Below are 20251 nucleotides of genomic sequence, written 5' to 3'. Positions count from 1 at the left end.
AATTCATCGTCGTCGTCCTCATCATCCTAAGAATTTTGGTATTCGAGTTTCAAGTATTCGAGTTCAAGATAATAATAATGTTGAGTAATGTTTTTTGTTTTAGTACTTGAAAATATGAGACATGGATCTTTGATTTTAATATTGAGTTTGTCTTCCATTATTAATGGTTAATTTGACATTATTATTTTGGTACAATGATAGTTATGAATTGATTCAATGTTGTCAAAGATTCTAATACAATAATTTTAAGTCCTTAATTAAATAATTATATATTTTGATCTGATATGATATGAGATAGCAGTAATAAGAGTTTGGATTGGATCATATATATAAACCAAACTTGCCTGATTTAATTAGTGCCTAAACTAAGTTTAACCGAGGGAATTATTCAATTTTCTTAATAATGATCTCATTTAGTACTAATTCAAGCATAAAATCATATATTTAATTTGGTGTTTGGGGTAAATTAAAAAGGTTGTGTGTTACAACCAAAACTTTTTCAAAACATCATTGATATAAAAAGTGCAATCAAAATATTTAGTAATGTTTTTTGAAAGTGTTAATGTTTCTCATTCTAGTAGTAAGTTGGCTGAAAACATGGTACTCGTCTTCGGGTTCAAGATGCAGTAAAGTTGGCTGAATCTTTTGCAGTTCATATTGGTAGTTCGAATTCTAGTTCCCCTAGTAATCTTCAATCAAATATCGGTCAGATCATATATCCAGCTTATAGTAAAGGTGCCTAAGATTATTCCATTTTAATACATTGTACATTGAACCATTAGTTTGGCACCAAAAGAAAAAAGGGAAACATAATGTTGCAAAGGCATTTATTGATCATAATTTAAATTTATTTTATTTTTCTTGAAGATGTTCATGGCTTAGAATATTGTTATTTAAGCTAATTAAGTTGCCATTAATTGACTCATTTGAGTTGTGTTATTCCTTAGAGCATTGCTATTAGGCACTAGTAGTGCCTATAGCACTTTCATGTCACGTTGCGATTGGCAAGCAATACTCTCTAAAAGCTATTATATTAAATTATATGGGACCCGATACTAAATTGGACCAATAACAATATTGACATATAAGAGGGTGCTAGGCACCACTGATACCCTTTAGCATTTCTCTAATTCCATATATAGCTTAATAAATGCCTCTTCTTTTGTTCCATATATAAACATAGATGACTTCTTGGATTAATCATCTTTGATTTGATAATTGATTGTTATAAATTCCAACACAAATATTGATTCTTTGATTTGATAATTGATTTCAAAAAAGAACAACTAAACAAGTGGCCTCACCTAATTTGACTAATTTAACTAATTAAAACTTAAATCAAAATAAAATATTACTCTTGAAAATATAATTAATTACATAACTAGTTTAAAGTCCCATAAATTTTTTCTGAGTTTAAAAATATAAAAAAAAATTAATTGATAAGAAACACGAGCCCTTGCCTCCTCGCCTTCTTGTAGGATATTTTAGTGGCGAGTCAACAACCCTAGCAAAAGTTAGCATACTTGGGGCTAAGTAATAGCCTCTGAGTGCATACTAATGCATTTTTGGTAACTTCGTCATTCTTGTGGTCCAACAACTTCATCACTCGTTCCTTGGCGTTGAGCTTCGTCACTATGAATCGACCGTCTATATGGTGCTTGATGAACTGTGACAGATCGAAGCAAGCAACAGCCAAAGCTCTTGGATCACACGATGTGTCCAAAATTGTAATCAGGACTCTTAAAATCTGCATAATAAGGTTGTTATTTGAGTAATTGATCGATCGAGTATCTTTACGAAAAAAATTAAACCAAGAACATACCTGAAAGTTGTTCTCTTCAAATTGCGCAATATTATTAGACCAAAATGTAGAATCTTTTCGAATAGGAGACCAATCAAGACGACCAATGCGAACTTCTTTTTTGTAAATATCAAAAGATTTTAAAGCTTTTATCTTATTTAAATTCTCCTCTAGTTGATTTAAAGCATATAATAGATCCTGAAAATAGAACAAAGTGCAACCCTTAATTTTATTATAAATAATAATAATAGTGATAAAACAAAAACCGATTACAGTTAGTCATCAAACCTCATCACTCCATGTTTGTAATTTTAAACTCCGAACAAGTTCTGATAAATCAAGTTCTATCATTTGTGAATCAAATATCCCTTTGGGGAGCATGTTTTCAAAAGTGAGGATGACAACTCTAACAACCTGCCACACATTTTTCATACCATTACAAATATGAATTTTAAAAAAATAAGCAAATAACAAACATGGTGCTTGGAAATACAAGATTAAGAAATCAAAAAACAAAATTCATTAAGTAGGGGTGTAGAATTTTAGTGTAAAAAATGTGTGCACGTATCATTACTCAATTTTAAAATTACGAATTCGATAACTACATAACTAACCACAACAAACTATAAAGTGATGCGTGATTACTCAATACAAGAGAACATAAAAATTGTTCCTCACCTTTTCCGCTGTGGAGTTCTTCGCAACATCCATGAGTCGAGGAAGAGCTTTAGAGGTAGCCAAGTGCTGAATGGCGGGTTCATAGTAAGATAAAAGCCACACACAAAAGCATGTTTCATACACAAGCTGTTTCAAAGTAGTATAATTAAACTCAAGTCAAATGCTTGTGTAGATAATATCCAAATTATTATTGTATATTGTATTTAAGTTTACCTGAATTGAGGGTTGAATGAAAGGTGGGTTTATAAAAGGGACAAGCAACCTAACTCCATTAGAGTGGACAAAGAATGCTTTAACCACAGGCTCCTTCAGTAAGGTTGCGAGACAGCTTATCGCAGTTGGAGAGCTACGACTAAGATTGGAAGGCAAAGGCTTCTTTTGCTGCAGCTGAAATGTTACCCATGCACCCATATATATGCTTAAAAATCATGAACAAGCTAAGAGCTCATTAATTAAAAATAAAATGATAACAAAATTTTAGAGAGACTATATATACCTCTGCACAAAGCCACTTGACTAAGCATTTCAAAACATCATTTGTATTAGGTGGTGATGTTTTCTTTAAATTTTTTGTCTTGCACTGTATTTACATGTAAAAAATTAATTAAAGCATCCAAATTCTATACTATATATATATGTATATATATAGAAATATAAAGAGAGAAGTATTGGAAAAAACAGAGAGCATATATGATTGAAGAAGAAGAAGAAAAAAAGAAACCTGTTCAGACTTTATTATCATTATATTACTGTAAATATACATATATATATATTGTTGGATCGATTATGATGTTCAAACTTTGGAAAATAAATATATGGTAATGTCAAGTAATGTTTCTAAACTATATTGATTAGTATATGTGCAATGTCAAGAACACAATTCACACCCAACAAACTTTCATCCAAACCAGCACTATTCTATACTACAAATTATATATATAGAAATATAAAGAGAGAAGTATTGTAAAAAACAGAGAAAAAGAAACCTGTTCAGTTGTTGAAAGCCTTTGTTGTTCCATCAAGTTGTTTGGATTGAATCACACTAGTTATTTCTACCAAAATAAAAAAAACAAAATAAATGAATCTAAAATCTTTCAAAACACATTGATTCCAAATACAATATTTATAGACAAATTTTGAGTTATAATTCCACTCCAATTAGGATTATTTTTTTTTTTTTTAAAAAAAAAAAAACGTATTGGGATATTTTGGGTTATATATCCGTTTATATAAATATTAGTCATATGTATTATATTTTATTATTTATAATTTATAAAAAAAAATTTATCTTTTTTTTTTGTTGATAATTAATGGTTACGTTTTATCATATGAATAGCCTTGTGTATATTATCCTTTTATTCAAATTATGTTATTTTAATAGCATTTTGTTTATGAAAAATTAAAAGAGAATAATTAATCAAAATACAAAAAAAAATGTATTTTGGGAAAGGAAGACGATGGCGAATGCAAAGGAGGGCATTTGAAACGACGAAAACACCCCTCCCTCCAATACTCATTCAAATGGAGAGTCATAAACAAACAAAACAGGGCATTTGAAATGACGAAAACACCCTTCCCTATTCTCTTCCTATGAGTTAATAAAGATTAGACTGAGTTGATCAAAAGAAAAGAAGCAGTTACTCGTATGGTATGGAGATTTTGGATATAAAAGCAAAGCAAATACAAACACAAGAATTTCATTTCACAAACTCCGTTGATGATTCACCATTAGAATGCCACCAAAACCCAAAGCCAACACCAACCGAACCAACCACAGTTTCGTACTATTCTCAGAGAGAGAGTGAGAGAGAGAGGACGATGTTTGAAGACCAACCCTATTCTCTCTCTCTCTCTCTCTCTCACATTCACTCTTTCTGTCTTCCTCTCTTGTTGCAATGGATTTAGGTGTAGTATTGGAAGACAGAAACCGAAAAGAAAGAATTACTTGAGATATTTAATTACAAGAGTTTATGAAGTATTGGAAGACAGAAACCGAAAAGAAAAGAGGGAATGGAGGAAAAAGCTTGATTGAAAGGCTTAAAGAGGTTAATCAATCTCAAAGAATAAAGAAGTTGTTGATTTGTATTGGTACATATTTGTCTCTATGCATTAGTGATTTTATTTTGATGATTACGATTCTGGGTGATAGGAAAGGAATAATGAAGAATCTTGAAGATTTCAAGACTATGGTAAAACTACTAAGTTTGGATAATGATAATTATTCTATTGTGATCAAGAGTTTGGTATGTGTGATCCAATTAACAAAATCAATAGTGAAAAAGAATAAGCGTTTGATTTTGTACAAAGTAGAAAAGATTAATGATGATGGGGACATAGAATTGGAGTTGCTTCGAATGATACTCAAAGAAATTTTGTGTGTTGAAGTTGTTTTCTGTTATCCTGAGATCAATGTGGTTTTGACAGATGATGAATGCATATCATATGAATCTTATCTTGATGATTACTTGTGGAACAGAATCACTTCTTTGGATTTGAAGATGAATGAGTTGATAGTGCAAGCGTTTTCGGTGTCTTCTCAATATAAAAAAAACAAAAATAAATGTGAAATTCTTGAAAAAATAATAGATGAAGGAATTCGAAACATATGGAACAAACTTATTATTAAAATACTAGCAAGCTGTAATGTTAAGAGAAAAACACAATATATGTCAATATATATAAACCTATACGTACATATATATGGAAGAAAAAGAAATTAATTAAAAGAAATAAAAAAGAACACCTGTAAATTAATTGTTGAGAATAATGAGCTGAAAGACTTTGGTGTGGACTGAATTTGGAAGCTAATTTTGGAAATTAGGTTTATGTTTAGAAGCTGAAACACTCGTGTGTATATATATACTAGGTGATTGTTACGTGCCAAAGCCACGTAGTGTTAGTTTTATTTAATATTTTAGTTTTTTATTTTAATTAATAATTAAAATAGTATAATTATTTGAACGATTTGTTTTATAAAAATAAAATATGTGTCAGTATATTTAGTAAGTAAAACATAGTTGTGGTATAATAATGTATATTATTAATAGTAAAATGTACATTAATCTTCTAATTGAAAAAAGTTCTATTATCTCATTTCATATCTAATAATAGCTACACAACTATATATTTATAGACTTTCACATTCTTTGCAAATTACTAATAAGCACCAATAATATTTTCATATTCTAATATTTTTCAACCTTCTCCTCTTGGTGGCAAAATTAAAAATAAAACTAAAAATAAGCACAAACATGTAAGGTAAATACTAATTACAGCCCATTTCATCTTCTTTTTATTTTTTTAAGTCCAAACCCAAAAATCTCTAAGCCAACACAATCAATCTTCTTCTTCCCCGATAGCAATGAGTTGCCTCTTCTGTAATTATTTATATTATTTTTTTTAAATTAAATTCTCTTACATATACAGTCTCACATATATATATTTATGTATACATTTTATCTTTTCCAGGTAATTACAGAAGGGGCAACTCATATACAGTCTCACATTTATATTATCTTTTCTAGACATTTTATTTATATTTTTCTTTTTTAAAAAATAAATAAATAAAAATTATTAATATTCTCCCAAGATAGGTTTGTTAGAGAGATATGTGGGTAAGATGATTTTTTTAATTTAAAAAGAGATTATTAATATTTAAAAGATTGTTTAATTTTTTGAGTTTAATTATTGGGTTTATTTGTTAACGGGAGATCAAACCTAATCGTTAAATGTTAAACCAAGAAATGTCGTTAGATAGGCACTTTTAATATATAAAGATATATATATAATATTTTATATAAATTAAAATGATAACTTTTTAAATAAAAGATAATATTTGATATATTATTACGTTTAAAATAATATTTTTAACTAACATTTTAACATTTTATCAAGAATATCTCGTTTACTAATTTTTAACATTAAATAAATATCACAAATTTTATTTTTAAACTAAAAAATAATAATCTAACAAGATACATAAAAACTCACTAGAAATATCATTTTTACTGAACACTCCATTTGAAATAAAATAAAAATCTTTATTAAAATTGTGAGTTACACTAAAAAACTAATTTATTTTCTAGCTACCCTATAATTAATTCTTAAAAAAGTTGACTATATAGCAATCCTTCAAGACATTAAATCTAAACGACATGTGTTACAAAGAAGAAAATTGTCGTTTGATATTAAAGGAAATCAGTAAACGACATGTCGTTTACATAATGATAAATAACAGAAATAACTTCCTTTGATTCATTCTCTTTACACACACACAGACTCTGTCTCTCTCTGTCTCTCTCTGAAGAAAAGGTAGAAAGATCATCTTCTTGAATTGGGAAAAATGGATTCTCTGTCTATGATGGAAAAGATGGATGATTTCCCATTAACTCATATCACAAAAGGAATTTCCAAAAAGTTATACGAAATGAAAAACACAGATGACTTTCAAGGGATAAATAAACTAGGAATTCAACTACGTTCTCTTATTATGGAAGCAAGATCAGCACTTTACGGGAAGGCGCAAGACGAAGAATTCAAAGCTAATTACGCCGAGTTTAAGAAACGAGCTCTTAATCTAAGCAACCGAGTCGATGAGTTTGAAGAAAAGCACTTAAAGTACAACATTCCATCTCTAATTGGTGTACAATCTTTCAAGATTTACTTACAAAATTTACAAGAGTTTATGAAGATTTGGGAGAAAGAAGCCGAGAAAGGAAGAGAAAAAGGCGAAAAGAGTTTGATTGAGTGGCTAAAAAACCTTGATCAATCTCAAAGAAAGAGTACAATTGAGGAAATGAACAAGGTTGTGATTGATCTTGGTATACATATCTCTGTTATAATGATTGAATTTCTTTCATTGGTTGTGATTTTTGGTGATAGGAATAACATAATGAAGAATGTTGATGATTTCAAGGATATGATAAAAATTCTAAGTGTTGAGAAAAATAAGGAGAATTCTATTGTGATCAAGAATTTCTTATGTGTGATTGAATTAGTGGGAAGAAGAATGAGAAAGAGAAAGGGTTTGGGTGTGAATAGAGGAAAAGAGTGTGAGATTTCGGGGGGCGATGTAGAACTGAAGATCGCGAGAATGATTCTGAAAGAAATTTTGAGAGTTGAAGTTGGTTTTTGTTGTCCTGATTTGGTTATGGTGTTGAGTGATGAGATGTACTTATCTATGGGAACTCATCTAAGAAATTTCTTTGGGAATAAATTGACTGAGTTGAGTTTGAAGGTGAATGATTTGAAGATTCAAGCTGATGAACAAGATTTTGACATGATCAAAGAAGAAAAGAGATTCAAAATTGCTAAGGAAACAATCATTGATGGGGCTCATAACATATGGAACAAATTTCACCTTAACTCATCAACAACTTCTTTATTCTTTGAGATTGATCAACCTCTTTAGGCCACTCAATCAAGCTTTTTCCTCCATTCCCTCTTTTCTTTTCGGTTTCTCTCTTCCAATGCTTCATAAACTCTTGTAAGTATCTCAAGTAATTCTTGAAAGATTGATGAGTTATCCATTAATTTCTTGTAAATGTTTGATGAGACATGGTTCCATGCTACTCCTAAATCCATTGCAACAAGAGAGATAGAAAGAAAGAAAGAAAGAATGAAAGAGTGAATGAGAGTGAGAGGTGTCCAATTGAGAACTCTTTGAGAATATTTAGGCAAGTGTATCCAATTGAGACTTTTATATCTTTATTGACATTTATTTACAAATTGTAACAATGTTGGTACAATACAGAGTTGTAATGAACATAATAATAACTAGACAAATTATGAAAATAGTGAGTGTTAATTAGTTAACATATTTACCCCACTTACTAATTTTATTACTCCATTCCAAGCAAGTAAAAGAAAAACAATTGAAATGGGCATTGGAGATTCAAAATGTAATTAAGATTTATATGAATGTCAGTCATATCTGATCTGAGCTTAAACCAATAATATGAGGAGTATTGTTGTTGTAGTTTGGATCATTTGCGACATATACAATACATTCATTAATCCCCATAAATACCCAAATGATATATACATATATATATAATAATACAATTACAAACCCACAGAAACTCCAAAACACAACTCTATTTGTCTAATCATTGTTAACTCATAGAAAGAGAATATGGAGGGGTGTTTTCGTCATTCGAACTGCCCTATTTGTTAAACATTTAATTTAACAATAAATATTCACAACTTAGTTGGTTAGGGTGTATAATATATTACCTAATATCATAGATTCGAATCCATGACACTCATTTTTAATAGGGCATTTTACAATTTTGTATACAATATTTTAATTAATTACAAAATATGTGCAAAAAAAACTTATTATCATTTTCTCATACATTTTTATATATAATTAAAAACTTTTTTTTTTCAATTTCTTTTATAATATATATATATATGGTAATATTTATTGATTATTATATATATGGTAATATTGGCTATGTTTATTTTTATGTTTACAATTATAATAAAAAACATACCAATAATAAAAAATATTTTATGTATGTGTCATGTTTATTTTTTCTAATTAAATAATTTTGGAATTTATAAAGTTATGTTTGTTTATTTATTTTTTGATGTAAGAATTATACTTCAATAGAAAATTCGTTCACTAATTCATTAAAAAATAATCAATATATAGAAACACTAGAAAAAAAATATACTTATTTTAGTATAGTATAAATTGTCTATGTCTATTTTTATGTTTAAATTTACAATTATAATAGACATACTAATAATATAAAATACTTTGTATATATATGAATATTTTGTTTTCTATTTATTAAACATACTAATTTAATAAACAAAATAATAATATTCAGATCTGTTTATTATATCACTCTATGTGTCATGTTTATTTTTAGTAATTTTAAGTATTGATTTATATTTATATACATTAATGTTTATAATTTTGATATTGTATTTTATTAAAAAAAAAAATCTTATTAAATTATAATAATTCATACTAAAATAGATAACAAACATTTATCTTTTAATAAAAAAAAAATTAACTTGTTTATTTTTGTAAAACTATTTAATTAATTTTACGAAATTGTTTATTTTGAGTTTTAATAAACATAGTTATTATTTAATGATTAAAATGTATGGTTTGTTGTACATTTATGAAAAAAAACCCTTTTTAATATTTCTTATATATATATATATATATGGGTGACTATTCAATGGTTACATTTTTTATTGTAACCATATGGTTACATTTTTTTTTTACCTGCAATAGCAGGTTACCAATAGGTAAAAATTCTATTTTTAGAATTAATTAATTATAATTAACTATTTTTTAAGTAATTAAATAAATATTTAACAAAGACCTATTTTAGCAATTAAAATTTTTAAATAATTTTTTTTATTTATATATAAATCCCTTGATTTAATTATTTTAACAATTAACCTATTTAATTATAATATTTACACTTTTTTTTTCAAAAATTTTAATTTATCAGAACAGGAAAGCCCCGAAGCCTTGGTCACCTCAATTTCCATCCTCCCATACTCTTGTTTCTCCCCAACCCTGACTATCCCACCCAGTTTTTGAAATATTAACTGGAGACCATAGCAGATTCCGAGCACGAACACGCCATTGGACTCGGCCCATTCAATGAAGCCGTCAGGGAAGCTCGGGGAGCCAGGAGTGTGTATGGAATGAGGACCGCCGGATAGGATGACGACTCGAGGCTTGTAGTCAGCAATGGTCTTGAGAGAGCTGGTTCCGGAAAGGCAAAGGGAGAAAACATCGAGAAATCGGATACGGCGAGTGATGAGATGGGTATACTGGGAACCGTAGTCGAGTATCAAAACCCTGTCTGATTCCACACTTTTGGGGTCGATGGCCATGGCTGGAGGCTAAAGAAATTCGACTCTGGACCCAACGTAATCAATCATCTTCTTGACGGTGCTGTGAAGGTTTTTCCTATTTTGATTATTCGTTGCCAACACACATAGGTAAGCTCCTCAATCTTGGCCTCTGTTGTGTTTTTAGGTGGATTCTTTTTGAGCTATATGCATATTATTTCAATTCCTCTGTTTGGACTGAAAATTAGTAATGATGATATTGATGGTTACGATAAAATTTTTAGCTTAGCTTTTTAATCTTCTGTTTGATATCTTTTAGTTGGTTGTGAATTTTGATGAGCTAGTTCGATAAAGTTCTCTCTTTTTCCCCTTTATTTCTTCGATTGGGCAAGATTCTTAGAGCATATTATTTTTGTCAAATCTTGGTTTCGTTAACTGATGGAACAATTGTGTGCGGCTAAAAAATAACAGACACTACGTTAGATGTACAGGAATGATTGATATATAATTATGATTGTAAATAATAGTGTGCCATGAATCCAATCTGTGGATTTCGAATTTGTTATATTGATGTAACTCAAACTTAAGATTCTAAGAGAAAAAAGATGAGAGAGACATTCAAGATTAGTAGTGATGTTGATACCAGAAGCACCATTTAGTTTAAGAAATTGCAACCTTGTGAGGTTCCCAAGCTGAGAAAAAGGAATGAACGTGATCATATAATTGAATTCAAAGTTGAGATATGTGAGTCTACTTAAAGAACCGATAAACTCAGGAATTCTAGTAAAGTCATTATTACTAAAATCGAGGTACCTCAAATGTTGTAATTCAAGCAAAGAAGGACCAATTTCACCACCCAAATAATGAAGATCAAGAGTGATAATATGATGAGTTAAGTTATGACAGCTGATACCTCTCCATGCACAACAATTTGGGCTATTACTTGTCCACGAGGATAGAAGATTGTCATCATCGAGAAAGCCTTTCTTCAAGTCGAGAAGAGCTTGTCTCTCCTTCTCTATGCAATTACTACTACTCAAATCGGTGATGGGGTTCATTATAGCAATATAGTTATCATTGTCACTACACAGGAGGAAGCATAACTTTCAGTGTTTGGAAACCAGTTATAGGTACTAAACTAATATTGTTTTAAGGTCTAATGGATCTTACAACGTGTTTTATCAATTACCATTCTCGTTTTCTATTTGTGTTTGCTTACCCCAGAGTATGTTCATATGAATCTTTTTGTGAGGGGGTTCGGGAATTGGGATGAAACCAAGATTAGAACCTTAGATATCAATTTTACACACTTAGATTAAAATATTTTAAATGACCAGGTGCAATAAGTCAATTAAGGTTAGAGACTCACCAAACAATAGGATAATTTAGATATTCTTCTACTAAAAACAAAAAGAAGCAAGTATATATGAGTAAGGAGGCCACAACGAGACTTTTACCAATCTGAAATGACCAAAATAATTCTTTCACTATTATAACTCTTCCCATGGGAAATTAACAATGTAAACCATAAAATTTCTAGAAGGAAACACATAATATCATTCATGAAAAAATAAGGTGCTTGTTAAAGTAAGTTTATGTATATATTTTTATAGAGAGAAAAAACAATACTATTTACTTACTCAGAGTAGGAAATTCAACTCATTTCTCATGCAATAATTGTTGGTTTGATAAGATATAATTTACTTACTCAGAGTAGGAAATTCAACTCATTTCTCATGTCTTGAAAAAGTCTTATCGAATTTGAGTCCTTGGCAGTTGACAGTGGCTCAACTCCAAATACATAACTTCAGATATAGTGTAATGGTTGTATTTCGACTCATGATGAGTTGGACTCAAATGGGGACTACGAGCTTCGTCTGCCTTGTTCAGTTTGTAGCATTTGTTTGGCCAAAGATGAGAAGGACTTAGCTGTATCTTGCATGTCTGTAGTTTTCTGGTTTATATCCTGACAACCAATTCATCACACAGTAAGTTGATTTGATTATGATTTATGATATTCAAAAGTATATAAGTTCATAATCTAACATCTGTAGGGGTTTACTTTACAGCTGATGTTAGAAATAATTGGTTTATGACAGATGTAGTCCACCATTTTTCACAATCCTGTAAATTTGATTAGCAGAGATTAGAAAGAAGTACCTGCAACTTTCTAACATTCTCTTGCAGCTTGCGTTCAGCAATATTCGCATCACTTGTTTCCTGTCACCAAATACAAATGAATGAATTGCAATTCTTACATATTGTTATGGGATTATAAACATCATGATATATCCCAACACAAAAACAAACCAACAAACGAAAATTTAACAATAAGATCATAAACATCATGATATACAAACCAAAGATTGTTTGGAGCTTGAGCCAACAGAGGCCAATGAGGTAAAAGGTTGAGATTAATTTAATGAAAGAAATAAAGAAAAAAATCTAATAAACTAGTAGTCACACATGGAAAAATCAAGTTCATAATTTTTATTTCTATGACAATTAATTAAAATCCAGACATAAATAAGCACAACAACACTTTCGGGAACTAAATAATATTGGTATGGTTTGTTTCTTCCACTAGTTGCATTTCTCATGCATTTCATTAAGGAATTAAAACAAACACTTAATGGGCACACAAATTCTGTCCACCTTTTCTGTCCACTTTGTAATCTCACTTAGTCCCATTACAAACAACTCAATGCAAAGCAAACACATTTAAAAAAAAAAAAGATAATAAGTGGTGATTGTGAAAATCAAATCGAGAAAACACATAACTCACCAATAATGGATTACAAGACAACACCTGAATTTTCGTTGTGACTGAACATTGAGAAGGCGATGGAGGGAAAATTAGAAATGGGCTGAGAGGGCAAAGAGGGCAAATTTTGCTAACAGATATCATATTATAACGTTTCAAATGGTAACAATATACACAATTTCTAAATGTCAGAACTAAACATTATAAACTAATTACGACTTACCTAACTGTAATTAAAGAATCGGATAATAGCTAAATCAAATCCCTATAGAATGTCAATGTAGAACGCTATTCAAAATAGAGAGAATGACTTGATAAAACTCAAAATAACCATACAAAACCCTAAGTTAAGTACCTGATTTGAGCGAAGCAATTGTTTTATCCAGCAGCGAATGAGTGAAACGGAATTCGTCCTCTCCAATCTTCGATCTCCAATCTCTGATCTAAGTTTGAAAAAAATTCTAGGGTAGAGCTGATTGAGTTGAAAAAAGCCAAAATGGCAGAGAGAGAGAGAAAGAGATAGAGGGAGTGAGATCGGAGAAGATGGAGGGAGCAAGATTGAGGGAATGAAAGAGTAAGGAACGTTGAACATAATGTGAAAAGAAGTACAATATTGATGATGTACAATGTTGACATCTCTATATAATAAACTGTAATCATTTTATGTTTTCAAAAAAAAATGTAATCATTTTAAATTAAAATATTATAAGTATAATAAAATTTTAATTATGAAATTATATGTGTATAATTTTAAATTATTAAGAGTTTTGTTGTAAAAATTAAAATAATTTAAGTGTAAAAAAATAAATTGCTAAAAGATCCTTATTTAATAATAAATTGCAACAAATTAATTAATAATTATACTTAATTTAATTTTAAAATATAATTAATTTTAATTAAAGTTTTAAAAGGAAATAAATTAACAGGTTAATATCAGGTTACAGGTCATTTTTATTTTTTTTTTTATTTAATTTCCAAATTAATCACAACCATTTAATACTGATCCAACTAAAAAAAATGTAACCATGATGGTTACAATAAAAATGTAACCATTAGAACCTCCTCCATATATATATATATATATATTTATATATATTTTTGATAGTGGGAGCTCAAAAATCTAATTCGCCTAAGATTCATATATTCTCAGGACCGACTCTTAGCACCATATTTATTATATGTTGATTTTTAAGATTCATATTAGTAATGGTATGAAAAATGTATGACAGGTTGTTAGAGTTGTCATCATGACTTTTCAAAACATGCTCCCAAAAAGGACTTTTGATTCACAAATGGTACAACTTGAACTATGTTCTTTTTTGAAGATCTATTGGATGCTTTGAATCAACTAGACGAGAATCTAAATAAGATAAAAGCATTGAAATCTTTTGATATTTACAACAGTAATATTTCATTTTGATATTATGAAGATATGATAGCATATTGAGATTATTCATTGCACATGAGTATTCTTATATAAAAAAGCAAAATATATAATACCCTTTTGTTTTCGATGTGGTACAATATATTTTTTTTTTCCAAAATAGACATTGTAATTTGTAACCTCAGCCAAAAGATGGTGATAAGTGATAACTTTGATAATAATAATTACTTACAAAATCAGTACATTTAAAGTCATTGCATCATAAGTTGTTGTGATTTCTTAAATGACATGCAATCCAAAATTGATGAAAAAGTAAAAACACACACTAACAAAAATTTTAATTTTAGTCATAACAAAATTTGTAACTAAATGTGAAAAAGTTGTGACTAGTTATAAATTATCGTTTATATATTGTAACTAAACTTAGGGAAACCATCTCACCCTACAATATTTAGGGACCAGGAAACTATAACAATTGTTATGTAGGTAACTAAGAGAGACTTGAACCTCAAACCTCGTTTGGTTCTTTGCTAAAATAAATATTAGAATGATTGACCATAATATATAGATTAGTTTATATAATATTTTGTCAACTTGTGAGACAATGATCACTTCTCATTAGACTCTCAAAAAGGTCCGAATTCACTAGTGTTTTTGGTTAATGTAATCATGTAATTGACTCTTGCATATGTGTTTTTGGTATATGTGTGAAGATTAGAAAATTTGGAAAATCTAAGAGGCACATGTATAATTCTAGGTGTCTCCTTTTGATTCTAGTTTCTTTTGATAAACTGCTGGTTTAAATTTGTTCCATATATAAACATAGATGACATTTTGGATTAATCAAAATCAATAAGTTTCTTTGATTTCATAATTGATTGTTATAAAGTCCAACACAAACATTGATTCTTTTATTTGATAATTGATTTCAAACAAGAACAAGTGGTCTCACCTAATTTATCCCCTATTTTAAAACAATAACTATGTTAATCCATATCCAACAAAACCTATTACAGTTGTTTAATTTGGTTAGGCAAGTGATTTAGATTTGGAATTATTAGTTTTTACTATTAAGATATAAGAGAAGATGTAACACATAAAATATTATGTTGCCATATCTTCATAATTTTACTAATTAAAACTCAAATCAAAATGCGGCCAACTTCACTTTGTAATGTTCTTTATAAAATTGCCTCGAAGGTCATAGCTAACCGTATGAAGAGTGTCCTTGACTATGCTATCTCTGAAACTCAAAGTGCTTTTGTTTCCGGACGTTTGATTTCCGACAATGTTATGGTAGCTTTTGAAGTCATGCACTATCTGAAAAGGAAAACAAAAGGTAGGAAAGGCTACATGGCACTCAAGCTAGATATGAGCAAAGCTTACGACCGAGTAGAGTGGAGGTTCTTGGAAGCAGTTCTTCGGGTAATGGGGTTTAGTGAACGATGGATTGGTTTAATGATGGGCTGTGTCAACTCTTTTTGTTATCATGTTGTGCACGGGGGTGTGAAGTTGGGGCCAATCATTCCCACTAGAGGCATTCGGCAAGGTTGTCCATTATCTCCCTATCTTTTTATTGTGTGTGCCGAAGGCTTGTCTTCCTTGATTAATCATTATGAAGCAAATCATCTTCTCACGGGGTGTAAAGTTGCTAGGAGTGCGCCTACTATCTCCTATTTGCTGTTTGCGGATGATAGTTATGTGTATTGTCAAGCAACAGAGGAAGAAGCATCTCGTGTTCTCTCGCTATTACATGTTTTTGAAGTCGCCTCAGGCCAAAAGGTCAACCTTCATAAATCTTTGGCTTTCTTTAGTTCAAACACCATGATGAACACTAGGAGCCGGATTTGTGACTTGATGCACATTCAAGAAGCAGGGGCGGATAGTATGTATTTGGGGCTCCCAAGTATCGTTGGTCGTAATAAAAATGAGGTGTTGGGATTTCTTAAGGAGAGAATGAAGCCAAGAATAAATAGTTGGGAAGGTAAATTCCTTTCGCGAGCTGGTAAAGAAGTGCTCATCAAGTCTGTGGTTCAATCGTTCCCTTCGTATGCCATGAATATTTTTCTCTTCCCAATTGGCACTTGTAAGGAACTAGAGAGATTGATGGCGAGCTTCTGGGGGAAATCCAATAACTCTAATGGTAATGGGAGTGGCATTAGTTGGATGAGTTGGGATAGAATGACTAAACACAAAGTTGAAGGCGGTATGGGGTTTCGTAATTTAAGAGATTTCAACCTTGCAATGCTAGGCAAGCAAGGGTGGAGATTGCTTTTTAGACATGATTCTCTAGCTAGTAAAGTCTTCAAAGCTAGATACTATCCAAATGGAAATTATCTGTCCGCAGAATTGGGCTCAAACCCGAGCTTTATTTGGAGCAGTATTTATGCGGCAAAGGACACCGTTAAGCTTGGTTTAAGGAAGCGAATTAAAGCCGGTTTAACTGTTCAGATTACCTCAAATCCATGGCTTCCTGTTATGGATAAATACTACCCTTCCCCGATTGTCCCTAGAATGGAAAATTTCACTGTCAACAGTTTATTCCAAATAGGACAGCAAAGGTGGGATTCTGAGGTTGTGTGTGATCTGTTTTCTCCTACAGAGGCTGCTATTATCCTGGGTATACCCATCTCGCAGTCAGGTGGGGCTGATTCTTGGTATTGGCTCGCTGAGAAAAACGGTTTCTACTCTGTCCGTAGTGCGTATAAACTGCTTCAAGACCAAAAACACCATTCGGACATCCCCCAGGGCTCTCAGTTTTGGAAAAGAATGTGGGATTTGAAAGTCCCACCGAAGACCAAGGACCTGGTTTGGAGAGCGGCTTCAAATTGTCTTGCAACCAAGGCTAATCTTTGCATCAAAAAAGTTTTGGTTGATAACACTTGCCCCATGTGTGGTGTCTACGCGGAAACGGAAGTGCATCTTCTTGTTTCTTGTCCGTTTGCTTGGGCGTGTTGGGAGTTCTCGGGCCTCTCTACTGCTGGCAGAGAGTCTCCTTCTTTGCTGTCATGGCTGGAAGCTTCGGCCAACAGAGTAGACAAGGAGGTCTTGGGCAAAATTGTAGTGCTTTGTTGGGCAATTTGGTCAGCTAGAAATGATTTAATATGGCAGCAGCGTGTTCGTTCTGTTCAGGATGTGGTCGTGTTCGCCAACTCGAGTCTTAATCAATTTCTCAAAGCTCAAGATAGGGAGAATATCCCTTTGATGTCTCCTCTTAAAGCAGGTGACGGTTCGGAGCATTGGATCAAACCGGTTTCAAGTATTAAGCTCAATGTTGACGCAGCCACTTTCAATCGAGATTCTAAGCATGGCTATGGGTATGTGGTGAGGAACTCGAATGGGGATTTGATCTCAGTCTTTGCTGGCTGCAACAGCGGAAAAGTCTCAGCCGAGTTAGCTGAAATTATGGGGATAAAAGAGGCTTTAAGTTGGCTAAAGTGCAACAACTACACACAGGCAGTCATTGAATCAGATAGTTTGGTATGTGTAGAGGCAATTCGAAGTGTTAAATTCATTGCTTCTGGTTTCGGTTTTATTGTTGATGAGTGCAAAAACATGTTCAAAAGTTTGTCTAATGTTGCTTTATTTTATGTTAAGCGTTCTGCGAATTGTGTCGCGCACTTTGTTGCCCGGCACTCTACTTCTCTTGCTGAACGTATGTTTCCTATTAACAGTGTTCCTATGGACTTCATGTCTATTTTAATGAGCGATTGCTCAAGCTAATAAAGAACACTTCTATTAAAAAAAAACTCAAATCAAAAAATGAAATATTGCTCTTGGAAATATAATTTATTACATAGCTAGCTAAAAAATCCCATAACTTTGTCATTTTTGGTAATAGCCTCTGAGTGCATACTAATGCATTTTTGGTAACTTTGTCATTTTTGTGGTCCAACAACTTCATCACTCGTTCCTTGGCGTTGAGCTTCGTCACTATGAATCGACCGTCTATATGGTGCTTGATGAACTGTGACAGATCGAAGCAAGCAACAGCCAAAGCTCTTGGATCACACGATGTGTCCAAAATTGTAATCAGGACTCTTAAAATCTGCATAATAAGGTTGTTATTTGAGTAATCGATCGATCGAGTATCTTTACGAAAAAAATAAAACCAAGAACATACTTGAAAGTTGTTCTCTTCAAATTGCGCAATATTATTAGACCAAAATGTAGAATCTTTTCGAATAGCAGACCAATCAAGACGACCAATGAGAACTTCTTTTTTGTAAATATCAAAAGATTTTAATACTTTTATCTTATTTAAATTCTCATCTATTTGATTTAAAGCATCCAATAGATCCTGAAAATAGAACAAAGTGCAACCCTTAATTTTATTATAAATAATAATAATAGTGATAAAACAAAAACCGATTACAGTTAGTCATCAAACCTCATCACTCCATGTTTGTAATTTTAAACTCCGAACAAGTTCTGATAAATCAAGTTCTATCATTTGTGAATCAAATATCCCTTTGGGGAGCATGTTTTCAAAAGTCATGACGACAACTCTAACAACCTGCCACACATTTTTCATACCATTACAAATATGAATTTTAAAAAAATAAGCAAATAACAAACATGGTGCTTGGAAATACAAGATTAAGAAATCAAAAAACAAAATTCATTAAGTAGGGGTGTAGAATTTTAGTGTAAAAAATGTGTGCACGTATCATTACTCAATCTTAAAATTACGAATTCGATAACTACATAACTAACCACAACAAACTATGAAGTGATGCCTGATTACTCAATACATGAGAACATAAAAATTGTTCCTCACCTTTTCCGCTGTGGAGTTCTTCGCAACATCCATGAGTCGGGGAAGAGCTTTAGAGGTAGCCAAGTGCTGAATGGCGGGTTCATAGTAAGATAAAAGCCACACACAAAAGCATGTTTCATACACAAGCTGTTTCAAAGTAGTATAATTAAACTCAAGTCAAATGCTTGTGTAGATAATATCCAAATCATTATTGTATATTGAATTTAAGTTTACCTGAATTGACGGTTGAATGAAAGGTGGGTTTATAAAAGGAACGAGCAACCTAACTCCATTAGAGTGGACAAAGAATGCTTTAACCACAGGCTCCTTCAGTAAGGTTGCGAGACAGCTTATCGCAGTTGGAGAGCTACGACTAAGATTGGAAGGCAAAGGCTTCTTTTGCTGCAGCTGAAATGTTACCCATGCACCCATATATATGCTTAAAAATCATGAACAAGCTAAGAGCTCATTAATTAAAAATAAAATGACAACAAAATTTTAGAGAGACTATATATACCTCTGTACAAAGCCTGTTGACTAAGCATTTCAAAACATCATTTGTCAGGTTGTGATGTTTTCTTTAAATTTTTTGTCTTGCACTGTATTTACATGTAAAGAAATTAATTAAAGCATCCAAATTCTATACTATATATATATGTATATAAAGAGAGAAGTATTGGTAAAAACAGAGAGCATGATTGAAGAAGAAGAAGAAAAAAAGAAACCTGTTCAGTTGTTGAAAGCCTTTGTTGTTCCATCAAGTTGTTTGGATTGAACCACACTAGTTATTTCTACAAAAATAAAAAAAATAAAATAAATGAATCGAAAATCTTTTAAAACACATTGATTCCAAATACAATATTTATAGACAAATTTTGAAGTTATAATTCCACTCCAATTAGGATTATCTTTTTTTTTTTTTTTTGTAAAAAAAAAACGTATTGGGATATTTTGGGTTATATATTCGTTTATATAAATATTAGTCATATGTATTATCTTTTATTATTTATAATTTATATAATTTTTTTTATCTTTTTT

General features: G+C 31.0%; 4 protein-coding genes across 4 annotated transcripts; all 4 read right to left on the bottom strand.

Annotated features, from left to right (window-relative positions):
* Positions 1–1246: 1246 nt before the first annotated feature.
* On the bottom strand, positions 1247–3498 carry LOC133039800 (V-type proton ATPase subunit H-like). Its single transcript, XM_061118757.1, has 7 exons — positions 3466–3498; positions 2976–3059; positions 2693–2866; positions 2480–2605; positions 2090–2215; positions 1823–2032; positions 1247–1747 (listed from the first exon to the last, which is right to left on the bottom strand). Exons 1-7 carry the CDS (start codon positions 3496–3498, stop codon positions 1505–1507), a joined length of 996 nt encoding a protein of 331 aa, XP_060974740.1. The 3' UTR covers positions 1247–1504.
* A 5094-nt stretch (positions 3499–8592) lies between these two features.
* On the bottom strand, positions 8593–10348 carry LOC133039799 (uncharacterized). Its single transcript, XM_061118756.1, has 2 exons — positions 9986–10348; positions 8593–8643 (listed from the first exon to the last, which is right to left on the bottom strand). The coding sequence occupies exons 1-2, from the start codon at positions 10346–10348 to the stop codon at positions 8593–8595; spliced, it is 414 nt and encodes a 137-aa protein (XP_060974739.1).
* A 1418-nt stretch (positions 10349–11766) lies between these two features.
* LOC133039929 (uncharacterized) lies at positions 11767–13707 on the bottom strand. The gene is made up of 3 exons (XM_061119060.1): positions 13426–13707; positions 12467–12526; positions 11767–12272 (listed from the first exon to the last, which is right to left on the bottom strand). Exons 1-3 carry the CDS (start codon positions 13660–13662, stop codon positions 12171–12173), a joined length of 399 nt encoding a protein of 132 aa, XP_060975043.1. The 5' UTR covers positions 13663–13707; the 3' UTR covers positions 11767–12170.
* Positions 13708–18173: 4466 nt separating this feature from the next.
* On the bottom strand, positions 18174–19723 carry LOC133039798 (V-type proton ATPase subunit H-like). Its single transcript, XM_061118755.1, has 6 exons — positions 19448–19723; positions 19235–19360; positions 18845–18970; positions 18578–18754; positions 18276–18502; positions 18174–18189 (listed from the first exon to the last, which is right to left on the bottom strand). Exons 1-6 carry the CDS (start codon positions 19643–19645, stop codon positions 18174–18176), a joined length of 870 nt encoding a protein of 289 aa, XP_060974738.1. The 5' UTR covers positions 19646–19723.
* Positions 19724–20251: the final 528 nt, after the last annotated feature.

This window comes from Cannabis sativa, chromosome 7 (genome assembly GCF_029168945.1).
Source record: "Cannabis sativa cultivar Pink pepper isolate KNU-18-1 chromosome 7, ASM2916894v1, whole genome shotgun sequence".
NCBI lineage: Eukaryota > Viridiplantae > Streptophyta > Magnoliopsida > Rosales > Cannabaceae > Cannabis > Cannabis sativa.
The sequence above is the reverse complement of the archived record's forward strand: the minus strand, read 5'-3'. Positions and strand labels throughout refer to the sequence as shown.

Coding starts and splice junctions, on each gene's coding strand:
- LOC133039800 (XM_061118757.1), bottom strand. CDS start 3,498: ATGGAACAACAAAGGCTTTCAACAACTGAACAG. Junction 2,216..2,479: donor AGAACTCCACAGCGGAAAAG/GTGAGGAACAAT, acceptor AATGTGTGGCAG/GTTGTTAGAGTTGTCATCCT. Junction 2,033..2,089: donor TACAAACATGGAGTGATGAG/GTTTGATGACTA, acceptor ATTATTTATAAT/AAAATTAAGGGTTGCACTTT.
- LOC133039799 (XM_061118756.1), bottom strand. CDS start 10,348: ATGGCCATCGACCCCAAAAGTGTGGAATCAGACAGGGTTTTGATACTC. Junction 8,644..9,985: donor ATGGGAGGATGGAAATTGAG/GTGACCAAGGCT, acceptor TTTAACAAATAG/GGCAGTTCGAATGACGAAAA.
- LOC133039929 (XM_061119060.1), bottom strand. CDS start 13,662: ATGTTCAACGTTCCTTACTCTTTCATTCCCTCAATCTTGCTCCCTCCA. Junction 12,527..13,425: donor AATTGCTTCGCTCAAATCAG/GTACTTAACTTA, acceptor ATTTGGTGACAG/GAAACAAGTGATGCGAATAT. Junction 12,273..12,466: donor AGAATGTTAGAAAGTTGCAG/GTACTTCTTTCT, acceptor ATTGGTTGTCAG/GATATAAACCAGAAAACTAC.
- LOC133039798 (XM_061118755.1), bottom strand. CDS start 19,645: ATGGGTGCATGGGTAACATTTCAGCTGCAGCAAAAGAAGCCTTTGCCT. Junction 19,361..19,447: donor TCATTCAACCGTCAATTCAG/GTAAACTTAAAT, acceptor ACTTTGAAACAG/CTTGTGTATGAAACATGCTT. Junction 18,971..19,234: donor AGAACTCCACAGCGGAAAAG/GTGAGGAACAAT, acceptor AATGTGTGGCAG/GTTGTTAGAGTTGTCGTCAT.